At 48.3% G+C, this 24,429-nt stretch overlaps 1 protein-coding gene across 4 annotated transcripts in view; it reads right to left on the bottom strand.

The window, feature by feature from the left end:
• Positions 1-24,429, bottom strand: part of FGF13 (fibroblast growth factor 13) — a 1,438,916-nt gene that overhangs the window by 1,336,263 nt on the left and 78,224 nt on the right. The window contains exons 1-2 of one of the 4 annotated variants that reach the window (XM_069612777.1): positions 3,202-3,255; positions 2,106-2,284 (exon numbers count right to left, since the gene is read on the bottom strand). In XM_069612777.1, the coding sequence (XP_069468878.1) occupies positions 2,106-2,154 (49 nt within the window). In that variant the 5' untranslated portion in view covers positions 2,155-2,284; positions 3,202-3,255. Of the gene's footprint in view, positions 1-2,105; positions 2,370-2,758; positions 2,946-3,201; positions 3,256-24,429 lie in introns of those variants that run through there. The other 3 variants (XM_069612780.1, XM_069612776.1, XM_069612779.1) reach the window with 3 other exon arrangements.

The following is a 24,429-nucleotide window of genomic DNA, read 5'->3' as shown; positions in this document are numbered from 1 at the left end:
GAGGAGTGAGGAGTGAGTGCGAGTCAAGCTAAACCTGTTTACCAGGAATATCGTGGGGCAGTGAGACTAAACAATTCCACAGGTTTCCAAAAGTTACATGATCAGCACAGGACCAGGGAACACGACCCCTCTCCAGTCTCTAGGACAGAAACCCCTCTTCCCACATCCCTGGCAAATAATCATGACTCACTTGGATTCCCCTCCTTAGGCCAATGATTGGCTTTCAACAGTACTCTGCTTTATAGAGTGGGTTTAAAAAAACACACAATTCATAACAGTACTTGAACACATATGTAAATCTGCATCGAAATGTCCTCAATCGTGAATGTAAGACTACAAATACCAGAATACAATTGAGCAGGAGGCAAAACAAATGGCCTGTGTGTGTTTGTAAATGTAATTCCCAAGACTTAAACACTCACTTGTAAAGTGTGAAAAGGTAGCCTGGTTGTGATTCATTGCCTGACGCATACATGCTTCTTATAGGATTGGAAGCAAACGTGACATTTTGAAAATAAGAGTCACAGTATAAAGCTTTTTTGGAAGACACGTTTGAATTGTTTAAGGAGGCGAACATTTGAATAGTTAACTGTGCGGTTGTATGTGTTTTCCAAATAAAATGTACCATTTTGCCGGATTACCAAAACTTTCTGAACGTCTTGCCCTAAACATCGTTTACTTAAATGAACCACGATGCTCCTTAAACATGCTGCCAAAACAAATAGGGGTAAGTGGTCAAGTATGTGCTAGTCCTACTGGGGAGGGGGGGCGATATTTGTCTCCAGAGCTTTGCAGGGGGTTGGGCGGTGACAGCCAGGGTTCGGTGGGACATGCAGACTAGGAGCCCCCTGCCTGGAAGCAGCACAGCCCCTACGGCCAGCCCATTGTGAGGGAGGACAGGGCTGGTTTGCAGGAGCGCAGGAAATCCGTGCTTTAGCAGCACTAAAAGGCGAAATGGTCAAAACATGAGACTGGCATTGTATTGACCTGCTGTAAAACTGCTCAGCAACGGGTAATGATGTAGATAATGTGGTCGCCACCAGAATGGAGGGGCATAGCACCCTTGTCCCATCCTCCCCGCTGCTCAGGCATTGGAGAGCAGGAATCTGCATAACTTGTGGGCACTTGACCAAGGGGGCATACATCGTACTGTCCCAAGATCACAAAGCATGTGGCCGGCGTGCAGCCGACTGTGCGCGCGGACAACCCAGAATCATAAACAGCCCTTGCAGCGAGCCCCCCCCCCTCCCCCCTCTTTGATCTGGAGAGGCACGTGGAGCGCAATGTTTTCATCCGCCAGTGGCACCAGCAGACACACCGCAGTCGCAGGCAGCAGACGCTGCTATAAATCAGGGTGGGTGGGCGGATGGTTTGTGCGTGGCGGGGGCAGGGGGGTGTGCGTGCGAGTCATTGTACAATGAATATCCACCCGCCCCCAACCCCTCTGTGGACAAAGGCTGGCCTGCACAGGGGGAGCCCCGATCGCGTGCTCCACCTGCACCCACCTCCCCTTTGTCGCCATGGTAATTGTTATCCAGTTTACATCCTGCAGGAATAGATGGGAGGAGTGCACTGTGACAGGGGGAAGGGGCCGTGTGTTCATTCGGCAAGCCACCCAACAGTGCACAGGCTGCCCCCCCCCCCCCTCCGAGGGGATCCGTCGAGGATTGTGTGCGGGGGTGGGTGACGAGCATTATCGATCGCTCAGCCGGGAGGGATGCCTCGGCTTCTCCGTCACACTAAAGTGGCAGGGGCTTCGACAATGGCATTTCCAGCGTGCTGTGAGAGGACAGGGTTCTTTGACAACCTGGTCATGTGACAGCATATTACCAGTGAAATAATACACTGGCACAAGTCGTCAGGCAACGGCAACTTTTAGGGCGCGAGAGGAACAAACACCTATTGCTAGTATGTATGGCAGCACTGACATGTATGTGCATTCCCAAGAAACCCCGCATACGTTAAGACCAATGCATCACTCCAAAGAAGGCAGCAGCGGCGCGCGGGCCTCGGCGCTATCAAGCCACACATTCAACAGCCAATCAGCACATACGGAAGCGTCAAGAGTCGGGAGCAAGGAGAGACAAGCGGCGGCGGTGGCTTACCCTTGGAAGCATCTTTCTCTTCTTTAGGCTTGATCACCTTTCCACTCATAGATCCCAGTTTGCTTGTAAAAATTCCCAAATGAGAGCGGAGCCTTCCCGGATCAGGTTCGAGTGAATCTGGCTGCCAAATGCCCTGTCCGAAACGCGTGTGATCCTCGGCGTCGCACCACTGCCGCTGCCTGCAGAAGGAGGGAGAGATGGTTCAAGAAGGCACCTGCACACAGCCTGGAAATACGCGCTCCCTGCCTGGCGGGTGACTTCCCCACTCCAGGATCTCATCGGATCTCAAGGAGGTGGGGGAGGGGATGTCTATCCCCCCTCGCTCCCGACCAATGGCACTCTATTTCCAAATGTCGTAGCCTCATCAGCACTTAAAGCGATATATACCAACAATGAAAAATACAGCAGCGTGAGGGAAACGACTACACGAGCCTCTCTTCCCAGCCAGCTTCCCCTTTAACTCCAAAACAAAAGACTGTTCAATTAATCGCATAGGAAAAGGATGATCGCGTCCTCAGTGTACGCGCGATGATAAATGGTACCTGTTTACAACGCAGCAGCCCTTGCATTTAAATCCCACACCTCACAGGGCGAGCAGCGCAGTCGAAGATCCGACTGCTCGCGGCCACTTGCTGCGTCCGGGCGTCTCTTACCTTCCTTCCTCTCCCACACATAAGTACTGCTGTATGATATTAGACAGACACCGCAGTACAAAGAAAGTCACACAAACACGGACTCTCCGCTGTAATCACGCGTGCTCAGATTGAGCGTGGCGACGTCAAAAGAGACAGGTCTGGAAATGAGCCGCAAATAACCCCCAGAGACCCAATTGACAGAAATAGAGAGAGACACGCCTCCTTCCAGACCACACCGACCTCAGGCTGGGGACAGCGGCGGCGGCCTCGGGGAGACCTGCACCGCAAACACATGGGGAGATACCAACGGAAGGACATACATTCGGGGGCAGCAAAATAGAAGCACAAGCGCGCACACACACACGGGAAACCACAGGTATGCAGACGAAACACGCACTCTGACGCACAGTGGAACAAAAAGACATGCACAAACGAACAGCATTAGAGCACAAACCCAGTACCAGTTTTAACGCAAGAGTCCCTGGCAAGGCTGACAGAGGGCCCTGAGTGGCCGCGTCATGGAGGCAGAGCTTAGGACGGGCAGTGTTCATGGCTCTCTCAAGTGCAATGATGCGCTTTAACATCACATGTGTATTTTATTTTAAATTGTCTTTTTTTCTAACGTAAGGAACTGGCTCAGAATCACGCAGTGTGTTAAAGTGGGATAGTCGCCCCACCCTTTGCTCTTCCAAAATTAGACACTCCTCCTCTTCTCAAATCACACGTTCCTCTCTTCCCTATCCAAAATCTTCAGCATCCCTCTCTGTAAACCCCCTTCCTTCTCTGTTCTACTTTCATCCATTCTCCCCTTCAAGGTAGTGAAAATGCATTTGCCACAGTTTGAAAAATGAAGTGTACAAATGCACTCCATTGAGCAAGAGCACGAGAGATGAATTCTAATTAACTATGCTCCAATAATAAAAAGTATGCACCTTTTATTCCATATACATGCATTCATCAGGCTAGGGAAAAAAAGGTACAGATCAGAGAAGGAAGAAAAGAAGGGTGGAAACATCTGCTGATCTTCCCTTTCCACCTGCTCTTCCATTTGTCTTCCACCCAATCCCCTTTCACAATCCATCCGCTTCCCCTTAACACAACTCCCTTTCTCCACAACTCCCGCGCGAGACATGATTTGTTATCTTGTCATGGTTGCAGAGAAGCAAGGATGATGCCTCTTTTCCATTGAGAGAACAGAGCAATGAGGCCTCAGCCTCTCCTCCATCTCAGTTTCAGCGCATTTCAACAATTGCCTTCCAGAAAACTGTGACCACTTCCAGCAAGCCACGCAGTATGATATGATATGATATGGAATTCATAACGCGCCTATACACAAGTGTTTCAAGGCGCAACGAGGCAAGGGAAGGGGAACAGAGGGAAGACAGACAACGATCTTACTAGGCCAGGTGACATTGAGATTGCGCAAGTGCAGGGAAAGGGAAAAGTGCATGGGGAAGGGATAGGGGGCAGTGCAGTACATAGGATGACAGTAAAATAAATAAGACAGTAAAGCCATTAAAAAATGTGCCGCCGGCTGGTGGCAAGTGCAAGGGTAAGTGCAGACATCAAGTGCTGGTAGGGGGCTGTAGGAATACAGAAACAGTCCCAAAGTGCAAGGGTTGCCAGGAGGGCAGTGCAGGTGTGCAACTGGCGGGGAGGGGATCTGGGCCTGAAATCAGAGGGTGGACAGGTAACCAGTGCAGTTTCAGTTTCAGCCAGGAGATCAGCATGGGAGAGGAGGAGAGAAAGCAGAAGCAAAGAAGAAGGTCTTGAGGTGCTTCCGGAACCAGAGATGGTTCTCCTCAAGTTTCAGAGAGACAGGGAGGCTATTCCAGAGGGAGGCCCCTGCAGAAGAAAGAGATCTACCACCAACTTTTTGCTTGGAGAAGCGACTGACACTGAGGGATTTGGAGGCGGTTTAGCAAAGAGCTTGTGAAGGAGGATATTTAGGAAGAGAGAGTTGAAGGTATTGGCCTTGTGGACAATGCAGAGGGTTTTGAACTTTAATCCCCGCTGGGAGCCAGTGCAGAGATTTCAGTCATGGGGAGATACGATCTATGGGCTTGAGGCCAAGGACAAGTCTTGCAGTCCTGTTTGGATGTGTTGCAGAGGGCAGAGAGTAGAGGCAGGCAGATTTAGAAAGAGGCTGTTGCAGTAGCCCAGCCTAGAGAGAACCAGAGCTCTGAAGACAGCTTCTAGGGGAAGGAGAGGAAAGTAAGAATACCTCTGAGGAGGTGCAGCTGGTAGTGTGACTTCTTCGAGACATCAGAAATGTGAGGAGAGAAGGAAAGTGTGGAGTCGAAGATGACCCCAAGGTTTTTAGCCTCACAGGTGGGAGCAGGTAGAGGGCCAAGAGAGGCTGGCCAGAGCGTGATAGGGAAGAAGGGAGCAGGGGTGCCAATGAGGAGAATCTCTGACTTACTCGCATTAAGGCAGAGATCATTGGCAGCGCACCACTCCTGAATAGCAGACAGAGTCAGAGATGAGAGAAGGATAAGAGGTGGCGGAAGGGAGCCTGAAAATGAGTTGAGTGTCATCCGCATAGCAATGAAAGTTAGGGCAAAGAGCGGCAATGCAGTGGGCAAGAAGTGCCAGGTGTTGGTTGAACAGCCAGGGAGAGAGGTTAGACCCCTGGGGAATGCCACAGGTAGAGAAGGAGAGGAAGGACTCAAGTTGGACCTGGGGGGGTCGTTTAGAGAGCAAAGAAGTCAGCCAAGCCAGGGCCTGATCAGTGATACCCAGGTAATCAGGGAGACGGTTGAGCAGGATGGCATGGTTGACCGTATCAAAGGCCGAAGAGAGATCAAGTACAATGAGGACACAGGGGGTGTTGGAATCAAGGTGGAAAAGCATGTCTTCAAGGGTGTTCAGGAGAGCAATTTCCATGCTTCTGGCAGCTCTGAAGCCAGACTGATGGTCATGGATACAACCAACAGATTCAGTGTGAAGTTTAATCTGGGAGATGGCCAGCTTTTTTAAGCTGCAACATTTGGTGCTGTGGGCTTAAAAAATCCAAGATGGCCAAAAAGCCCACATGTGCGCCAGAATCGATGAGAACCTCGCAGTTTGTGCGCACACCAAAATGGTCGCCTAACCTTCCACCCACCAGTGCGAGCGTGATGGTCCAGGGGTGCCATGAGTGGAATGTGTGCCAAAGGAAAAACAGCAGTGACTGTTAGCTTAAAAAGCCCTTTGAAATCACCTTGGTTTCTCTGAATGCAAGCTCAAAATGCCTATTTCAAACATTGCATGATATTCAAAAATCTCACTGAACACCAGCAGACATTTGGCAGAATGAAGTTTTGTGTGCATACAAAATCTGGAAAGAAAAAGAGCCCAAAACAATGTTCATAACAAAACTGGCTGAGCTGTGGAGGTCAGCAGCTTAAGTTAAACTGAACTGAAAACCACTAAAATTGAAATGTTTAAATTAAATAAGGGACCTACTTTTGAGTGTCACATAGTTTGTAACTGTTGAAATGTCATAGTTTTCAACTTGGAATCAGCATTCTAGCTGCATGTGTAAAAGTTGTCAGTTTGATTTGAATGTAGAAAACTGGGAACAAAAAGTGACATTTAGCTGAAACCTGGCTTAATGAAACTGAATTCTGCCTGACAACTACCCCTGACAGGAGTTGAAACTGGATCAACAGCTGTGTTCCCAGGCCTGGCTGCATTCTGCTGCCCCCACAAAAAGGAGGTGACACCTCTCTGATTGAATTACCTGGGGACTGCAGGAAACTGAACAATGGACTCAGGCAAATGTTATATTGGGGGGGGGCGTAAAGTGGCTTCCTCTTGGGAGAAGTGGGAGGAGAAGTGCCTGTGAGAGCCAGCTGAGCTTGGGGGAAGTGGATAAACCAGTTCTTCCACCATGTGATGTGGGAAGCCACACCCCTTTTTGACCAGGGCATAAGTTAAAAAGATAGATAACTCATAGTGCGGACTGGTCAAAATTATAAAAGTAATATCATTATTCTTGTGATTTTTCTGTGCACGTTTTAAGAGGCGTTAGGACCCTGTGATGTATTCTGGGGGGTTGCTAGCGGAAAATACGGTCTCACTCCAAATGTCTGCATGTTAAAAATCTGACACTTCATCAATTAATGTCCATACTCCTTGCGCACATGTGTGTAATTTTTGGTAAATGTCCGATATTGGTAAACTAGTCAAAAAGCGCAAAATGTTGTCATTTTTGAAGGCAAGCCCCCAGGAAGATCAGAGGCGGACAAGCATGGACCATAAGGAATATATAATGTGTACATGTAATTTCAACAAATTGTGTATCTGGGAAATATGTATCTGAATCAAATATAGATTTGTGGGCAAATTGACCAGGGGAGGATCCTCTGACCCATAAACAGACCTCATCATGATGACAATCCATTTCCTTCCCCCAATCATGGGAGAGGGGAGAATTGGGCCTATGACAAGTAGAGAGGGGCAGGCTCAGTTATGCCACGCACACACCCACTTCCAAAACACATAAAAAGAGACTGCTGGGACAGGTAGAGACATTCAATTCCATTTTCTGCGGGACGCTCTGCCGGGAGACTCCAGACTTCACATCCATCAATCTCCAAAGACCAGAACGTTACTTCAGAACTTAAAGCAAGGGCCTAAACCCACAATCTGAGAACTCTTCTCAGCAGGCCTCAGCATCCTTAAAATCATCTGCAAACTATTCCACAGCCGGGCGAGCTGTTTGAATTCTGTGCCAAGAACTTTTGCCGGAACCGCAGACCAGACCCAGACCGCTGTGAGCAGAACCAGAGATCCGGATCGCTGTGAGCATACCGGTGCCTGATTGACCCGCCGAGCAGAGAGAACCGCCGCTGGACGTGTTGACCAGATCCGTGACGAGGCCTATTTCAAATTTATATTGTGAGTACCTAGCAGAACTGTGCAGAACCAATCTCTTAGTTAAAATAATCTAATCCAAACTATTTTAACCTAAGTAGAACTGCCTCCTAGTAATCCTGTCATCTGTCATTCTAAAGCTGCGAGCTGTCATCTGTCATTCTAAAGCTGCAAACTGTCACCTGTCATTTTGAGTTTTACTTTAAATCCGAAAATCTACCTTTATTAAATCGTCTGTATCTCCGGAACCGTTGGTCCTAGGAACGTGGTTTAACTTTCAAATTTACCGCAATTTGCGATTTTGGCTCAATTTCTCCACTTGTCAAAATAGCAGCTCCATTCTTTCCTTTGTTAAAATCCGTTTGCAACCTGGTAATAACTCATAGAGCATTGCTAAAGTGAGCCTGAACTAATATCAACAAGCATCTCTCACTCACCCTGAATCTCTAGAGGGAATTAAAATCAGCTAGCACATTTTCCCATCCGTTGCCATCACATTTAAAAGCATTTTTGGCATGTGTTTCAAACTTCTACCTGTTTCCTCCAAGCTTGCTGTGGGGGGAACTGAATTTCGTATTGTATTTGATTGCATTCCTGAGAACTGTGTGCTCCTCTTTCCATCTCCTGCCATTTCTTACATTGCATAGGGGGGGGGGGGTGAATTGCCAGAGAAAAATTGATTACTTTGTTGTTGGTTGAAATCATATCAAGTTTATTTGCTGTACTGCATTTTATTCCACCTTGAATTTCCTTGAAACCATAAAGCATTTTCAGCTACCTCATCCTCTATACTACTCCTAAGTAATCAAGTGTACCACTGTAACATTACCCATTGTGGATCCACATCATATGTCTCAGTGTACTATCGGATATTAATTTATTATAAAAGTGTGATATATATATATATATATATTGTTTAATTTTTCAAATAAACCTTTTAATTTACAAAACAAACCTACTTCTTGGCTCAGTGGGGTCAGGGAGATTCTAAGAGAGGGGTGTTATATAAGGGTTGTCATCCAGAGTACATGAACTGAACCTAAAAATATATCAATAAGGGTTTCCCTCAGCATCCCAGACTAGGCATTGACTTAGCTGTAGTGTTGAAGTGAAGCCGCTTAACAAAGTGGGGGCTCGTAGCCAGAGATTCTGGGTTAGATATATCACTGGTGCAGATTAATACAGTGTGCTAACTGACAGGAGACATACATCCGGTCGGATCACCATGCTGCGATACGCTGTAAAGCACTCCTCAAAGGAACGCTCTAAGGAAACGGTCTGTTTTGCAAAAATAAAATACAAACTTCTGTAAGTCAGGAAGGAACACAAATTCGAGAATGACGACACTGGTAGACATCAAAATAGCCAGAGAGCAATTCTTACATAAGCTATTTGTGAGAGGTGAGTGGACTCATCAGGACCAAACGGTCTGGTTGCAGGCAATCGCGCAACAGGTCACTGAAACAGGGTCAGATAGATGGAGAGATCAGGGTCCCCTACATGTGGCCCTGAGTGAACTATGTATGGCCCCTAAAGCCAAAGATGAACATAATAAGATTGCCAGGATAGCAGCATATTTGTACCTATATATGGGAGCCATGTAGGACAAATGTGCTGAAGGCCAAGATCTGGCAAATAGGCAACAGATGGCGTTAGAGAAGTCCCAATCTGATCTGGACTCTTCTGAGCAGAGGCTGCTCAGGTGCCAGGAGTCAGAAAAGGACAGCAGACAGTACATCACTAAAATAAAGGAGTATATGGATGTGCTGCAACAGGAAAAGGCGGAACTGTATACCAGATTTCTGGCCTTGCAGAAGGAGTACCAAGAAGGTTTGGACTCCCAACTGCAGAGCCAGAAAAAGCTGGAGCAACAGTTAGACTTCAATAGGGCATGTGCTGAGCAGGTAGTCACCCTGCAAAGCCACCTAGATAGGGAGAAGGCAGAGAGCAATAAACTGATTTTGAAAGACCTGGATACCCAGGCAGAGTTTGACCAGGAGCGCCAGAAAGCTGGTGCCTTCCAAAGGCAAAGGGACGACCTGGCGGCACAGATGCAGGCTCTTAGTCAGGAAAGGGATACCTTAGGCCAGGAAGTCTGCCACTTAAAAAGGAAAATGGAAGAAAATCGCCTGGCTCTCCAGGGACTGGTTGACCTTCAAAAAGAACACCAGAACTTGTTAGAGCACACCAGGAGGGTGGAGGATGCTCTGGCAAGAAAGGAGAAGGCCAATAGGGACACAGCTCAGGAGGTAACCTTCCTGCAGCAAAGACTGGCCCAGTACTCCAGGACCAATCAGGAGGCACAGAGAGAGAATGAGGCTCTCTGCCAGCACAATGATAGGCTACAGCAACAGGTAGCGATGCAGGAGAGACTGAGATTCTAGTAAGGCCTTAACTGAGGAACTGAAAGCGCAGGCTCTTGCATTGCAACAGGGAACAGGGGCGGATAGAGATGAGGTTCGCTGGGAAAGAGAAACTCCTGAGCATAACCTCAGGAGCCCTAGTACCAGAGGCCTTCCTCTCTCCAAGTCCCTGGACTCTGCCACCCCCATGTCCCCTCGCGCACATGAACCCTGGGCCACGGGGATGGCAGATTACTATCCAGCTAGAAGTATGGGGCTCATAGGCCAGTACCTCCCAGGAATGGATGGACGGGCATCCGGGTATGGGCACGCAAGCACAGTGCAATTTAGTGGGGAACCCCAGGAGAGTAGGCCCATTAAGGGCATCCTGAAAACCTCTGCCCAGTTAGGTCAGTGGGGGGGTACCCATCAAATCCTGGCAGTAAGGAGGGGTCTGAAGACTCCTCTGAGCATTACAGGAAACAGGAGACCAGGTCCCCACATTCTGCCAGCCATTCCAAGGCTCGCAGAATCCGGAAAAACCTGGAAGATCAGACGGGCACCTCTGGGAGCAGTGCTTCTAAGTCAGAGGATGAATGGACGAGGTTTACTTGAACCGAAAAGGCCAATAAAGCAAAAAGGGCCTTGCTTAAGGACCCATTGAAACAAATAAAGGCAATAAGGAGTGTCATCACGCCTTATCATAAGAAAGCCAAGTATTCTGTTTGGGAACACTTGGAGCTCTATGAGCAAATGATGGAGACTTTCCATTTGAAGGACAGCAGTAGCTGCATCCAGTACGTCAAATGGACCTTCTCACCAGAATACTCCAGTTTCTCTGCAGGGCTGGAGGATCAAAACCATTCAAGGTGGTCCACATACAGGGCGGCCATCTTGAAACATTTTTCTGTGCACAGAAATCCTCAAGAGGCTCGCAAGGCAGCCTACAATTTGCAATGTGGGGAGGATCAGGCCCCACAAGAGTTTGTGCAAAAATTAAAGCGTGCTTTTGCGCAGACCACCAGAAGGGTGCGGACGGATAGCAGAGAATTTATCAATATGTTTTTCCATGCCTTACCCAAATACATAATGACCCAGCTCGTGAGAGATTTTCATGAGAAAAGATCTTTAGACTGGGTCATTGAACAGGCTAACCGGATCTATGAGGTGCAGAAGCCCATCGAAAATAAAAATAATGCGCAGAAGAACCCCAAAACCAACAGCACCCCTGCTGCTGCCAAGGTGGCAGAGGTACATTTCACCCCCGTTTTGGATTTGGAGATGGGGGGGCCTAAAAACCTGCCTGCACCAAATAATTCACAGCCCAGAAGGCCCTCGGGCCAGTCACAGACAGGGAGTCGAGGAGGTAGTCCCACAAATGGGGTCCCCTGATTATGTAAGTCCCCGCTACAAGGGAAACCAACCCATCCTGGGTTATGTGTGGACTCTTCCAGCCCAAGGGGGGGGATCCAGCCAAGCACCTAACCTAGGGAACTTCCCTCCCAACTTCCCACAGGAGGGCAGAAATTCTCCAAATCCTGGGCAGAAATTTTTCCCCAGGTATCCACCCAATTTCCAGCCCCAAAATCATCCATCCTTCTTTCCCCAATTCCCTGAGCCCAGACAACCTAATCCGGGAGAGGGGAGGCCAAGGGTGGAGGGGAACCCGAATCTCCCCAATCCGGGGTATTACCAGAGAAGGGATAGCTACCCTTCCCAGGATCAGCCCAGGGGAGAAAATAGAGCCCCGTATCAGCCTGAGCAGGTTTCACAACTTGAGCGCCAGGTCCAAAATATGGCACGAGATCTGGGTCACATACTGAGGGCTCAACAGAACCCTCAGATGAGCATGCCACCGCAGAATGCCCCAAACTCTGGGCCTGGTGCCCCAGAACAATTACGGGGGCAGCACCCCGAAAACCCACCAGTTCCCGGGAGGAGGCACAAGGGGAAAGGAGGTGTAAAGCCTTGGAGGAAGCTTCCTTCCCAACTTGTAAACAGCCCCTGGAAAACCAGTAACCGGAAACAAAATCTCCTGCCCCTGAAAGTCTGCCACCGGAGGAGCAGAGGGGGGGTAGGAGAAACAAAGGACCCAAACAGACACACTTTGTTGAGGAGGTACAGATCTTCCAATTTGAGGGAGAGGAATCCTCAGAGGATCCTGGGAAAAGGATCTTCTCCTTTAGAGATGGGGGAACTCCTCCCAAAGAAAAATGGGTCCCATGGGGTTCCAATCCAGACTGGGGAGATATGGAGACTGAGCTACCGCCGCCCATCATCTCATCCCAGAACCCACAATACCGAAATCCCCTGGTTCAAACCCATCCTGGTGACTGCCTCCAAAAAGGGGGGGGGCGGCCCAGAACCGGAACCAGGGGAACCCACAATGGCTCTGATCTCCAGTTGCCAACTTTTTCTTTCAGATTCCCCAGGCTCTTCACAGAATTCTGCCCAAATCTCTTCGCTAGCAATGTCCAAAACCAGAAAGTTAGCCCACCAGTTTTCCAAAAATGTGCATTATCTGTGCCCCCTTGAGGAGAAGGAGGGAAGATGCTATTCCCCGGTACAAGTGCAGGGCCAGGGTACAATTTTGGCACTGGTGGACACTGGATCCCAAGCTACCCTTCTGTCCAAAAGGGCCTTTGATGATTTACATGCAGGAAGGGGGGAGAATTACCGTATTCCTCTCACCTCTCTTCCTGGACAACTGCAGAACTTTGACAGGAAGGAAATTCCTGTCTAGGGGACTGCAGATTTGGACATCAAATTTGGGTGACACAAGGTGAAACACCCGGTCATAGGAGTGACTCCAGAGGGCACCCGTTGTTTACTAGGGAATTACCTCCTGAGAAGGTTGTCACCCCTAATAGTTTGCGTAAACAAGGTCCTCTGGACCCAGACTAGCCGACCAATAAAATTAAAACAGAGTGTCAACCATGTTAGTTTAAATGGCACCTGCCACATGGTTGAACAAAAATCTGACCAAGTAGAATTTCACTTCCGGAACAACCAGATTCCAGACGTGACAGTAATAGCAGTAGGACAACAGACCGGTGATGGGGGGTCCTCTCTATTTCTGAAAATCAACCTTCCTTCCAGTTTAAGGTGGTATTCCACACTGGAAGGAAATACTCTGAAATTCTTTACCAATCCACAACCAGACATTCCCACCCCAATAGTTCAGAAAGATGTGAAATCAGCTCAGAGCCTGGCTGATATTCAGCAAATTGGAGATCAGTCGTTCATCCCTGTTCATTTAAATGAGGGGAAGGACTCTGTTCTCGCCCGAGTGTGTGTGAACAACGGTAAGAGCTTCATCAGCGAAGCCATGTTTCGCCAACTCCCAAAAGATCCAGCCATTCCCACATTCAAACTGATAGACAAATGGGTAATGGACCTGGAAGCACCCAATTCAAAACATCTCCTGCCAAGCAGGTGTATGCTCGAAATCTCCATTGGCAACAAGAGCATAGTCCATAATTGTTGGGTCGTGTGAGATGTCACTGCCGCCTTTTACTTAGGCAGTGACATTCTCAATCGCTTCGCCATTAGTTTGGACCTAATAAACTTCAAATCTTGGTCCCGATTAGCGGATAATCCCATGGGCTTTGATGATCCAGAAAAAGCATTTAGGTCAGCTCAATTGCTACCTTATGCAGTTGAAATTCAGATTAAAGAGGAAGTCACCATCCCAGAAAGGACCCGACAATTCTCCCTGGAAGTGAAAGTTAAAAGAGGACAAAAATTGAAAAACCCTGATGCTTACATACATCTAAATGCTTCTCTCCAACAGCAAGGGTTGGGGGTAAACCCAACTCCATTAGTCAACATAGAACATGACACCATTCCAATAGAGGTGGATAACAGCGACTTAAAGAGTATTACTCTAGCCGCAGGCACCATTATTGGAATGGCGGTTGATGACCGACATTTTTCCATTGATCTAGGAAATGAACTGTTAGGACCAATCCCCAAGGACTGTTTTGACAGTGACAGTGATGACAACACAACACCAGACAGGATTTTCACCCGGCATGGGGGGAACTTGCTGGTGTACACTTCTTGCCCTTATGGTAAGGAAGATGTGACTTGTGACTTCAGGAGGGATGAGGTGATTTTCCAGGTCCACGAGGGCTGCCTTCCTCACCTGAAGCTGCCAGTCCAAATCAGCACTCTGACCAGGGACTTCTCCACCCAGCTGGAGGAGGCCGCTGAGATAGCCAAACCAGAAGTCTTTCCAGGCTTCAGGCAGATGGTGGAAGAGAGAGTCAACCTAGCTGATGCCTGTGTGACTGTGGAGCAGAAGCAAAAGTTGAAACAAGTTTTCTTGGATTTCCAAGATCTCTTTGCGGTAGACTCATATGACTGTGGCCGCACCGACATCCACACAACAACAATTCCCACGGACCCTGGCATGACTCCAGTGTTTGTGAAGCAATATTGCTTGCCTCTTGCATCCATGGAGTCCCTTACTGAAATAATTAAGAACCTTGAGTCCCGGGGAATAATCCGTCCAGTACACAGCACCTTCAATAATCTGGTGCTGGGAATATTGAAGCCAAACGGCCAGTGGAGACTCTGCGCCGACCTTAGGGAGCTCAACAAATGGGTCCATACTTCCCGATGGCCTCTGCCCTACATTGACCAAGGGCTGGCCCAGATCCAGGGGTCACAGGTATTCACTGCAATAGACCTGACCAATAGATACTGGACCATGCTGTCAGTAGGGAGGACCAATACAAACTGGCTTTTACCTTTGGGGGCCAGCAGTACACATGGACCAGGGCTCCATTCGGATACCTCAACTCCAGCAATTAATTCAACATTTTCCTACACAAGGCCATGCCCGACCTGGGTGCGAGGGGTCACCTGGCTTATGTAGATGATGTCCTCATCAAAAGTTCATCTGTGGAAGAACACATAGCGGAGAACCGTTATGTTCTGATGCAGTTGAGGGCCGCCGGAGCAAAACTTTCCTTTCAGAAAGCACAGTGGTGTAGAACCGGTGTTAATTTCTTGGGGCATGAGATTACTCCTCAGGGTCTCTGTCCCCAGGAAAAGAAAGTGGAAGCACTTCAGAAACTGAAAGACCCCACAACTCTGCGGGAACTAAGGAGCCTCCTTGGACTGACTAATTACAACAGAAAGTTCATTGAGGGCTACGCAGAGATCACCAGACCCCTGATTCATCTCTTGAAGGGGGGGGTCAAGTGGGAATGGGGTCCAGAACAATCCAAGGCAGTAAGGCAGCTCAAAAGAAGCCTCTCACAAGCGCCCTGCCTAGCTTACCCTGTCAGAAACAAGGAGGTTTTCTTGGAGACAGGGTTCTCTAATACATGCTTGACTGCAGTATTATATCAAAAGCATGACAAGGTCAATAAAGTAATCTCCTAAGCGAGCAAAACTTTATTCTCTGTGGAGGAAAAATTCAACAACTGTGAGAAGGCACTCCTGGCAACAGTGTGGGCATTGAAGAATTACCGCCCGTTTATCCAGGGAGAACACATCATAGTGGAGACTCCGAACCAGCTTCTGCAATATCTCCAAAGTGACAGAATCCGGGCCGGAAATGTGCGTAATTCCGGAATTACTTCCTGGATTCTGTCAATGCAAGGCTTTCCTGTGGAGGTCAGATATGGCCAAAACAAGAAGAGTCCCCTCACGCAAGGTCTGGTTGACTTGCATGATTGTGCCAGAGAAAACTGCCCCGAGGACGAAAGTCTAAAAATCAAGGACAACATGGAGGCATACCTTAATTCCCCACACAAAGTCTTTGAAGAAGATAAGTGTGAGGGAATGCTGTAATGCTCACCTGATTCCCGCAGAGGCGCCGGTCTTGACTGGGTGAATGCCGTATCTTCAAAGGTGATGTGTAACACACGGTTGGCTCTTTGGGCTGGACCTCTGTGCACTGTATGTCTGACTCGAAGAGTAAGATGTCTGCAGATAGAAAATATGGGATTAATGAACTGGGGTTATTGGGTGCCTCTCTCCTCTTCCCTTTCTCTTCTCCTGTAGAACCCCAAAGGTTAACGCCCTCACCTTAGGTAAGTGAACGCCGAGCTCTCCATCTGCCTCGGGGCAGGGTGCCGTAACCAGTTTCTTCACTGGATAAGGGTGCAGGCCTCTTGACCTCAGAGGACTGCTGTCCGTCGTTAACTGCACGAACAGTAAGTTCTGGGCACTTCAAATGTCTTAAAAGTCTTTTGTAATGATATCTCTTGTTTTGCAGGGTTCCGGCGATGGCGGATGGCGGGCTGAAGAGAATTGAGGATCGAACCCGCGTGAGGAATAGAAGCGCCTGGAAGCACGTAAGTAAGCGCTTGTAGCCTGCTTCACGATGCACACTAACTGTCCCTTTTATCTTGCAGGTACAAGTTCGGAGCTTTAGAGAAGCTGAAGGGTGCTGGAATACCCACTGGATTCGGCGTGGGAAGGAGTAATGGCACGTGAGTAATAAAGTTGCCCAATGTCTTTAAACGCACCTTCTTTTGTCTTTCAGATGCGGGATGCAGCGCCGAAGGCCTCCGGAGCGTGCAAAGAGCTGGTAAGCTTTTGTCTTTCAGATGCCGGAATGCAGTGCGAAGACCTCCGGAGCATGCGAAGAGTAGGTAAGCCTTTGTCTTTCAGATGCCGGAATGCAGTGCAAAGACCTCCGGAGCATGCAAAGAGTAGGTAAGCCTTTGTCTTTCAGATGCCGGAATGCAGCGCGAGGCGTTGGTGACAGCCGATGGACCAGGTAAGAGATGCGCTGCCACTGAAGACCGTAGTGCTAACCTGTTCTTTCTTTGTCTTTACAGGTGCTGCTGAAGACTGGATTCCAGGATGATAAGCCTTTGTTCCCTTAGGCCCAGGATCAGAAGCAGAAGACACGATGAGCGTTCTGCTGCAGAGAATGCAGAATAACGCAAAGCAAGATTCATCCATCGGGTGTGGTTTAAATAGCCTCCTGTAGTGCTTAGGTGTCTCCTTCCACAGCCTCGCCTAGGTAAGAAAAGAGTTCCTGCTTTCCAGAAGAGTTCCAGTGTTCTGAACCTAGGGAGTGGCTCCTGCCCCACCCAACAGGAAAAGTAGTCACAAACAGAAGAGGATCAGGGGCTCAACTGGCAGGTAAGTAAGCAGCATGGTCTGCTGCAGGTAAGTCCACCCAAGCATTATGAGCCCGGCGCTTCCAGCGCTGGGACTGGGCATCTTTATGAGCCTGGTGCCACTGGCGCCAGGACAGGGTCCAAAAGGTCCCAATTGGGACTGGCTGGCACTCGGAACCGGGGTTATGGGTCTGCTTCCAAGGGAGTTGGGCAAGTCCTGATCTTTTGGAAGCAGAGATCATGACAGCACCCCCCCTCAAGGCCCCTCCCAAACCGGGCTTCTCCGGGGGTTTTGGCTTGTTAGGAAATGTTCGATGAAATCTTTTGATTAGACGAGGCGCGTGGACATATTCTGCAGGTTCCCAGGATCTTTCTTGGGGACCGTAGCCTTTCCAGTCAATCAGGTAATATAGTTTAGATTTGGAGATCTTGGAATCCAGGATGCTTTTGACTTCAAACTCGAGTTCTCCGTCAACTAGAATAGGTTTTGGAGATTTAGTTAGTCGGGTTTGAGGTTGCACGGGTTTTAATAGAGAGACGTGGAAGACCGGATGTATCTTCATGTGAGGGGGCAAGTCCAACTTGACCGCTACTGGATTTACTATGGTAGTGATAGAATAGGGACCAAGGTATCTTGGGTTGAATGTGCGTGGTCCTTTTAGAGGTAGATATTTGGTGGATAACCAGACTTGATCTCCTACTTGATACTGGGGGGCTTCCTTCCGATGTTGGTCTGCTCCTTTCTTGTATTGTTCTTTAGCCCTTTGAAGGTGAGAAACGGCTTCCTTAAAGGCTTGGGTGATTGTAGAATGCAGGTGGTCTACTGCTGGTGTTCCAAGATCTTGGAGTGGATCCAACTCCGAGGTTCGAGGGTGACTACCGTATAAAAGAAAAAACGGGGTCTTCCCAGTTCGCGAGTGGACAGAATTATTGTAGGCATATTCGGCTATCCAAAGGATATCTTTCCAAGTTTTTTCAGTTTGTTGTAGCATGCAGCGCAAATACTGTTCCAGAGTTTGATTGGTCCTCTCGGTTTGTCCGTCGGTTTGAGGGTGGTGGCTGGTCGAAAGTCTCACATCAATTTGAGCCGACCGACAGCAACTTCGCCAAAAATGAGAAATAAATTGACTCCCTCGATCCGAAATTAGAACTGAAGGAAAACCATGCAGTCGGACGATGTTTTCGAGAAATTCTCGGGCCAGAGTTGCTGCTGTTGGTAAGCCTTTGAGTGGAATGAAATGCGCCATCTTGGAGAATAGGTCCACGATTACTAGGATCGTATTGTATCCGGAGCATGGAGGTAGATCGGTGATGAAGTCCATAGAAAGCGTGTGCCAAGGGCGAGGTGGGATGTCAATAGGGCGTAAGAGGCCGGCTGGTTTTTCCTTTTGACTCTTGTTTTGGGCACATACTCCACAGGACATTATAAAGTCTCTGATATCTTTTTTCCAAGACGGCCACCAGAAGTAGCGCTTGATCTTTTCCGAGGTTTTGGCCATACCGGGATGTTCTTCCATTAAAGAATCGTGATAACAAGAGATTACCTTTTTCTGTAAATCTGTGCTGGGCAGGTATAACCGTTCTTGGAAATATAATAGGTTGTCCTTCACCGTAAAGTCCTTTCCCTGCAGATGCCAATTCTGTATGTGTGCTGGAGTTACCAGTAGCCTGGCTTTATCCTTAACTTCCTCTATGGATTGTGTGGCGATTACACCCAGAATTCTTTGTTCGGGAATGATAGGTACAGGTTTAGGATTGATCAAATGTTCTTCCACTCCCATCCGAGAAAGGGCATCAGCTTTACCGTTTTTTGTACCAGGTCGATAGGTAATTATGAAGTCAAACTCGGCAAAGAATAGTGCCCAACGGAGTTGCCTAGAGGATTGAGCTTTTGCGGTTTTCAAATATTGCAGGTTTCGGTGATCTGTAATCACAGTAACGGTGTGTCGGGCCCCCAGAAGATAATGCCGCCAAGCCTTAAAGGCGGACTTGATAGCTAGAAGTTCCTTATCCGTAATAGTGTAATTGATTTCAGGAGGCGAGAATTTGCGGGACCAAAATGCCACGAGATGCAACTGATTGGTTACTGGGTCCTTTTGTGATAGAACTGCCCCCATGGCAAGGCTCGAAGCATCAGTTTCAACGATGTAGGGGAGTTCTGGGCGAGGATGTTTTAAGATCGGTGCAGAGATAAATCTAGTCTTCAAATTCTGGAAAGCTTGTTCCGCCTCGGTAGACCATTCAAAACGTTTGTTTTTCTTTAACAAGGCGGTGATGGGCTGGACTATTCGAGAGAATTCAGGGATAAACCTGCGGTAAAAGTTAGCGAAGCCTAACATGCTTTGAACACCTTTTACGGAGGATGGCGATGGCCATTTGAGAATTGCATCGACCTTCTTTGAATCCATACGCACTCCGCTAGGTGATAATATGAATCCCAAGAATTCAACTTCAGTCACGTTGAAAACACATTTTTCCAACTTAGCGAAAAGTTTGTGTTGACGCAGTCTCTCGAGGACCATTTTCACGTGTTTCCGATGTTCAGTTTCCGATGAAGAATAAACGAGGATGTCGTCAATGTAAACAACAACACACACATCTATGAGCTCTCTGAGGACATCGTTCATAAAATATTGAAAGGCGGCCGGGGCATTGCAAAGTCCGAAGGGCATGACCTGATATTCAAATAGCCCATACTTGGTGCGGAAGGCCGTCTTCCATTCATCGCCCTCTTTTACTCGTACCAAGTGGTAGGCTCCTCTAAGATCCAGCTTTGTATATATGCATGCTTTTCTGACTTGGTCCAGGAGTTCAGGGATCAAAGGTAACGGATATCTATTCTTAACAGTGATCTGGTTCAGGGCGCGATAATCTATACAAGTTCTAAGGTCCCCTTCTTTTTTTGGAACGAAGAACAAAGCTGAGGAAGCAGGGGACTTGGAAGGACGAATAAACCCATTCGCTAGGTATTGATCCAGGTATTGTCGGAGGTGAAGATTCTCAGGCTCGGTGAGGGCATAAATTCTACTACAAGGAGGAGTAGATCCAGGTATCAGGTCTATCTGGCAGTCATAAGACCTATGAGGAGGTAGAGAGTTAGCCTGATCCTTCCGGAAAACATCTTGGAATTCTAGGTATTCAGGAGGTAACTGGGGAGCGTCCGAGGAAATTGCTGCCAGTGCAACACCAGGTCGAGGGTGACAAGTAGAGATACATTCTGGAAACTGAACCGTTCTTGCTCGCCAATCGATCTGAGGATTGTGCTTTTCTAACCAAGGAATTCCTAGAATAATCTGGAACTGAGGGGCCTTGATCACATCGAACACGATCTTCTCATGGTGTCCATCTTGACTTACTAGCGTCACTTCTTGAGTGGTATGCGTTACTGGTCCGGAGGCTATCTCCGTACCATCCACCGTAGTAATGACGTCCTTTACAGCCTTTGGACAAAGAGTCAGATTCATCCTCAAAACCATTTCATGATCCACATAATTGCCAATGGCACCGCTGTCGACGTAAGCTTCAATCGCATGTAATCGATCCGGATGTTCAGGGCTAATGAGGACCATAGGTATCACGAAATGCGAGGTCACGGAACTGGTCTTAACGCTCGGCAAGAGGACCTCTATTCTTGTCGGGCGAGGTCGTTTCCCTGCTCAGAGTTTGTGACCCTGGTAACTGCAGCTCCTACTGCCTTCTTGGCTGGTTTCACCGGACAGTCTCGAAGAAAGTGCCCCGAGTTTCCGCAATAGAGGCATAATTGCAGCTGTTTTCTCCTTTCCCGCTCCTTTTGTGTTAGTGGTCCTTTCAGGCCCCCTATTTGCATGGGTTCCCTGGAGTCTACTCCTTTGGTAGGAGTTGGTGATTTGGAAAATACTCGAGCATCAAACTTGGAACGATCGGCCTTCCTGTTCTGCAGTCTGTGGTCAATTTGAACGACTAAGTCAATATAGTCCGAACAGTCTAGCGGGGGATTCACTACTTGGGCTAACACATCTTTGAGCTCTCCACGTAAACCTCTATAAAACAGCGTAATCCTTTTGTCCTCAGGCCATCGAGTTTCCACTATCAGTCTGTTGAAAGACGCAATATAAGCCAAAAGGTCTTGATTACCCTGTCGCAATGAAAGGAGCTCATTGTCCAAGGCCTGCCCCTGTGAATGTCTTGCAAACAGTTTTTCCATACTGAGCTGAAAAGCTTGAAAATCATGGAGAACAGGATCATCTTGATTAACTAGAGGGATCGACCAGTCTGCCGCATTGCCACTAAGGTACGAAAGCACGAAAGCTACCTTAGCTTGATCAGTTGGAAAGGCTGCTGGCCGGCATAAGAAGTGCAACCGGCACTGACTAATAAATACAGCAAACCTCTTTGGGTCACCAGAAAATCGTTCGGGCGGAGCCAGAGGTACATTCCCAGGTAGGTTGATCTGCACTGGGTTCGTAGAGGATGTAGAAGGAAGATTTGCCCCTGATGCGGGTAACAAAGTTTGTCCGGCTTGTGACTGTAGCAATTGTCTAGCGAGATCGTCTGTTCGCTCCTTGGAAATAATCAGTTCCCTTCTTAGAGCATTCGTTTCCTGACGGGCTGCATGCACTTCTGCTCTTAGTTCCCCAAGTAACTGGGCTTTTTTTTTTGCGGTGGGTTTTGCGTTCTGTAACGCTTACCTGATTCCCGCAGAGGCGCCGGTCTTGACTGGGTGAATGCCGTATCTTCAAAGGTGATGTGTAACACACGGTTGGCTCTTTGGGCTGGACCTCTGTGCACTGTATGTCTGACTCGAAGAGTAAGATGTCTGCAGATAGAAAATATGGGATTAATGAACTGGGGTTATTGGGTGCCTCTCTCCTCTTCCCTTTCTCTTCTCCTGTAGAACCCCAAAGGTTAACGCCCTCACCTTAGGTAAGTGAACGCCGAGCTCTCCATCTGCCTCGGGGCAGGGTGCCGTAACCAGTTTCTTCACTGGATAAGGGTGCAGGCCTCTTGACCTCAGAGGACTGCTGTCCGTCGTTAACTGCACGAACTGTAAGTTCTGGGCACTTCAAATGTCTTAAAAGTCTTTTGTAATGATATCTCTTGTTTTGCAGGGTTCCGGCGATGGCGGATGGCGGGCTGAAGAGAATTGAGGATCGAACCCGTGTGAGGAATAGAAGCGCCTGGAAGCACGTAAGTAAGCGCTTGTAGCCTGCTTCACGATGCGCACTAACTGTCCCTTTTATCTTGCAGGTACAAGTTCGGAGCTTTAGAGAAGCTGAAGGGTGCTGGAATACCCACTGGATTCGGCGTGGGAAGGAGTAATGGCACGTGAGTAATAAAGTTGCCCAATGTCTTTAAACGCACCTTCTTTTGTCTTTCAGATGCGGGATGCAGCGCCGAAGGCCTCCGGAGCGTGCGAAGAGCTGGTAAGCTTTTGTCTTTCAGATGCCGGAATGCAGTGCGAAGACCTCCGGAGCATGCGAAGAGTAGGTAAGCCTTTGTCTTTCAGATGCCGGAATGCAGTGCGAAGACCTCCGGAGCATGCGAAGAGTAGGTAAGCCTTTGTCTTTCAGATGCCGGAATGCAGCGCGAGGCGTTGGTGACAGCCGATGGACCAGGTAAGAGATGCGCTGCCACTGAAGATGTGGATGGAGGCTCTTACCATGTTGACAACAACGGGGAAAAAGAACTTGTGGCCGGCGTAGGGAATGCATGGGTGAATGAGTCCCCAGAACCCTCCGCTGGATACAAAATTGGTCCCCGAAGTAGTCAGGTGGCAGAGTTGATGGCTGTGCATCAGGCCATCCTCACTGCTGTCCAACATCAACTCCACAAACTGGTCATAATCACAGACTCAGATTATGTATGGAATGGGTCCGTGGAGCACCTGGTTAATTGGAAAACCAGAGGCATGTTATGTGCTAATAACAAACCCTTGAAACATGGGATTTTCATCCAAAATATTGATGATCTGGTCACCTCGAATGGGATGACCATCTATTGGAAGAAGATCAAGGGTCATTCCAAAGTAGAGGGACCAGACAAAACTGGAAATGACTTAGCTGATCAGTTGGCCAAAACCGGGGCCATCCAAGGGGATCTAATAGAGATTGAGTCCCTTTTGGGGGAAATCCAGGTCACTGCTATCACTAGGTCCCAGACAAATGCTCACAATGATCTTTCAACTGCACAATGGAGTTAGGAGACCCCAGATGCTGATTTGATTACGGCTCAAAAGGGGGATCCAATAATTGGTAAGGTTTACCAACACATTGAGGACCCTGAGAATTTTCCCCTGTTGGATACATTGGGAAAGAGGACCTTAGAGTGTTGATGAAATGTCCAAAAATGTTCCGAATCCAAGACGGTTTGTTGGTAAGGAAATCCCAAGCTGGCCATGATCAGTGGCTGGTCCCTAGTTCATTCCGAAGTCTGATGTTAAGTCACGCCCATGATTTGGCCACCGCCGGTCATAGGGGGTTTCATACAACAATTGAGATCTTGAGAGGTTGCATACTGGCCACACATGGGGCAGGACCTCGACCAATACTTGAAGGGATGTCTTGTGTGTGCACAATTTCAGCCAACATCCCTCACACACCGTGCGCCTCTCCAAAAGAGGGGGATGACATTGCCATGGTCAGATTTGCAAGTCAACTTCATAGGCGCCGTGATTCGCTCCTCTAGGGGGGATAAGTACATGTTGACGGTGACATGCTTATTTACCAAATGGGTGGAATGTCTCCCGGCCCCAAACTGCAAGGCAGAAACTGCAGCTGCCCTGATGATCAACCACATCTTTTTGCGTTTTGGTCTACCCCAAAGGATTGAGTCAAACAGAGGTAGCCATTTTACCAGCGAAGTAATGACTAAGATGTGGGAGATACTTGGGGTTAAAAGGAAGCTACATATTGCTTACCGGCCAGCCTCTTCTGGTGCAGTGGAGAGATACAACAGAACCATTGTGAGCATCTTAAAAAAGTTTGTGGCAGATTATGGGCCAAGTTGGGATATCCAATTACCTCTGGTCCTAATGGCCATCAGATCTACCCCTTCATCTGCAACTAAAATGTCAAAGTTTGAACTGATGACTGGACGCAAGATGGTGCTTCCCCAGCATTTGCTCTACAGGACCCAAGAGCAGACACCGATTAATGCCTCCACAACTCATGAGTATGTGGAGAATTTAAGGAAACACCTTCAACATGCTTTTTTGCCTATGCTCAGCGGAATCTAGAAAGATCAGCCGAGAGTATGAAAACTCATTATGATTTGAAGACTACTAGGAAAGAATACAATGTGGGAGACCGGGTCTATCTACACAATTTCCATAGGAACCAGGCCAAACAGCGGAAATTTTTGCCTACATGGAAGGGACCGTTTGATATTGTAGACAAGAGCTCCCCAGTCGCCTACAAGATCC

This window comes from Ambystoma mexicanum, chromosome 5p (genome assembly GCF_040938575.1).
Source record: "Ambystoma mexicanum isolate Mex_15411 chromosome 5p, UKY_AmexF1_1, whole genome shotgun sequence".
In the NCBI taxonomy this organism is placed as follows: Eukaryota; Metazoa; Chordata; class Amphibia; order Caudata; family Ambystomatidae; genus Ambystoma; species Ambystoma mexicanum.
The sequence above is the reverse complement of the archived record's forward strand: the minus strand, read 5'-3'. Positions and strand labels throughout refer to the sequence as shown.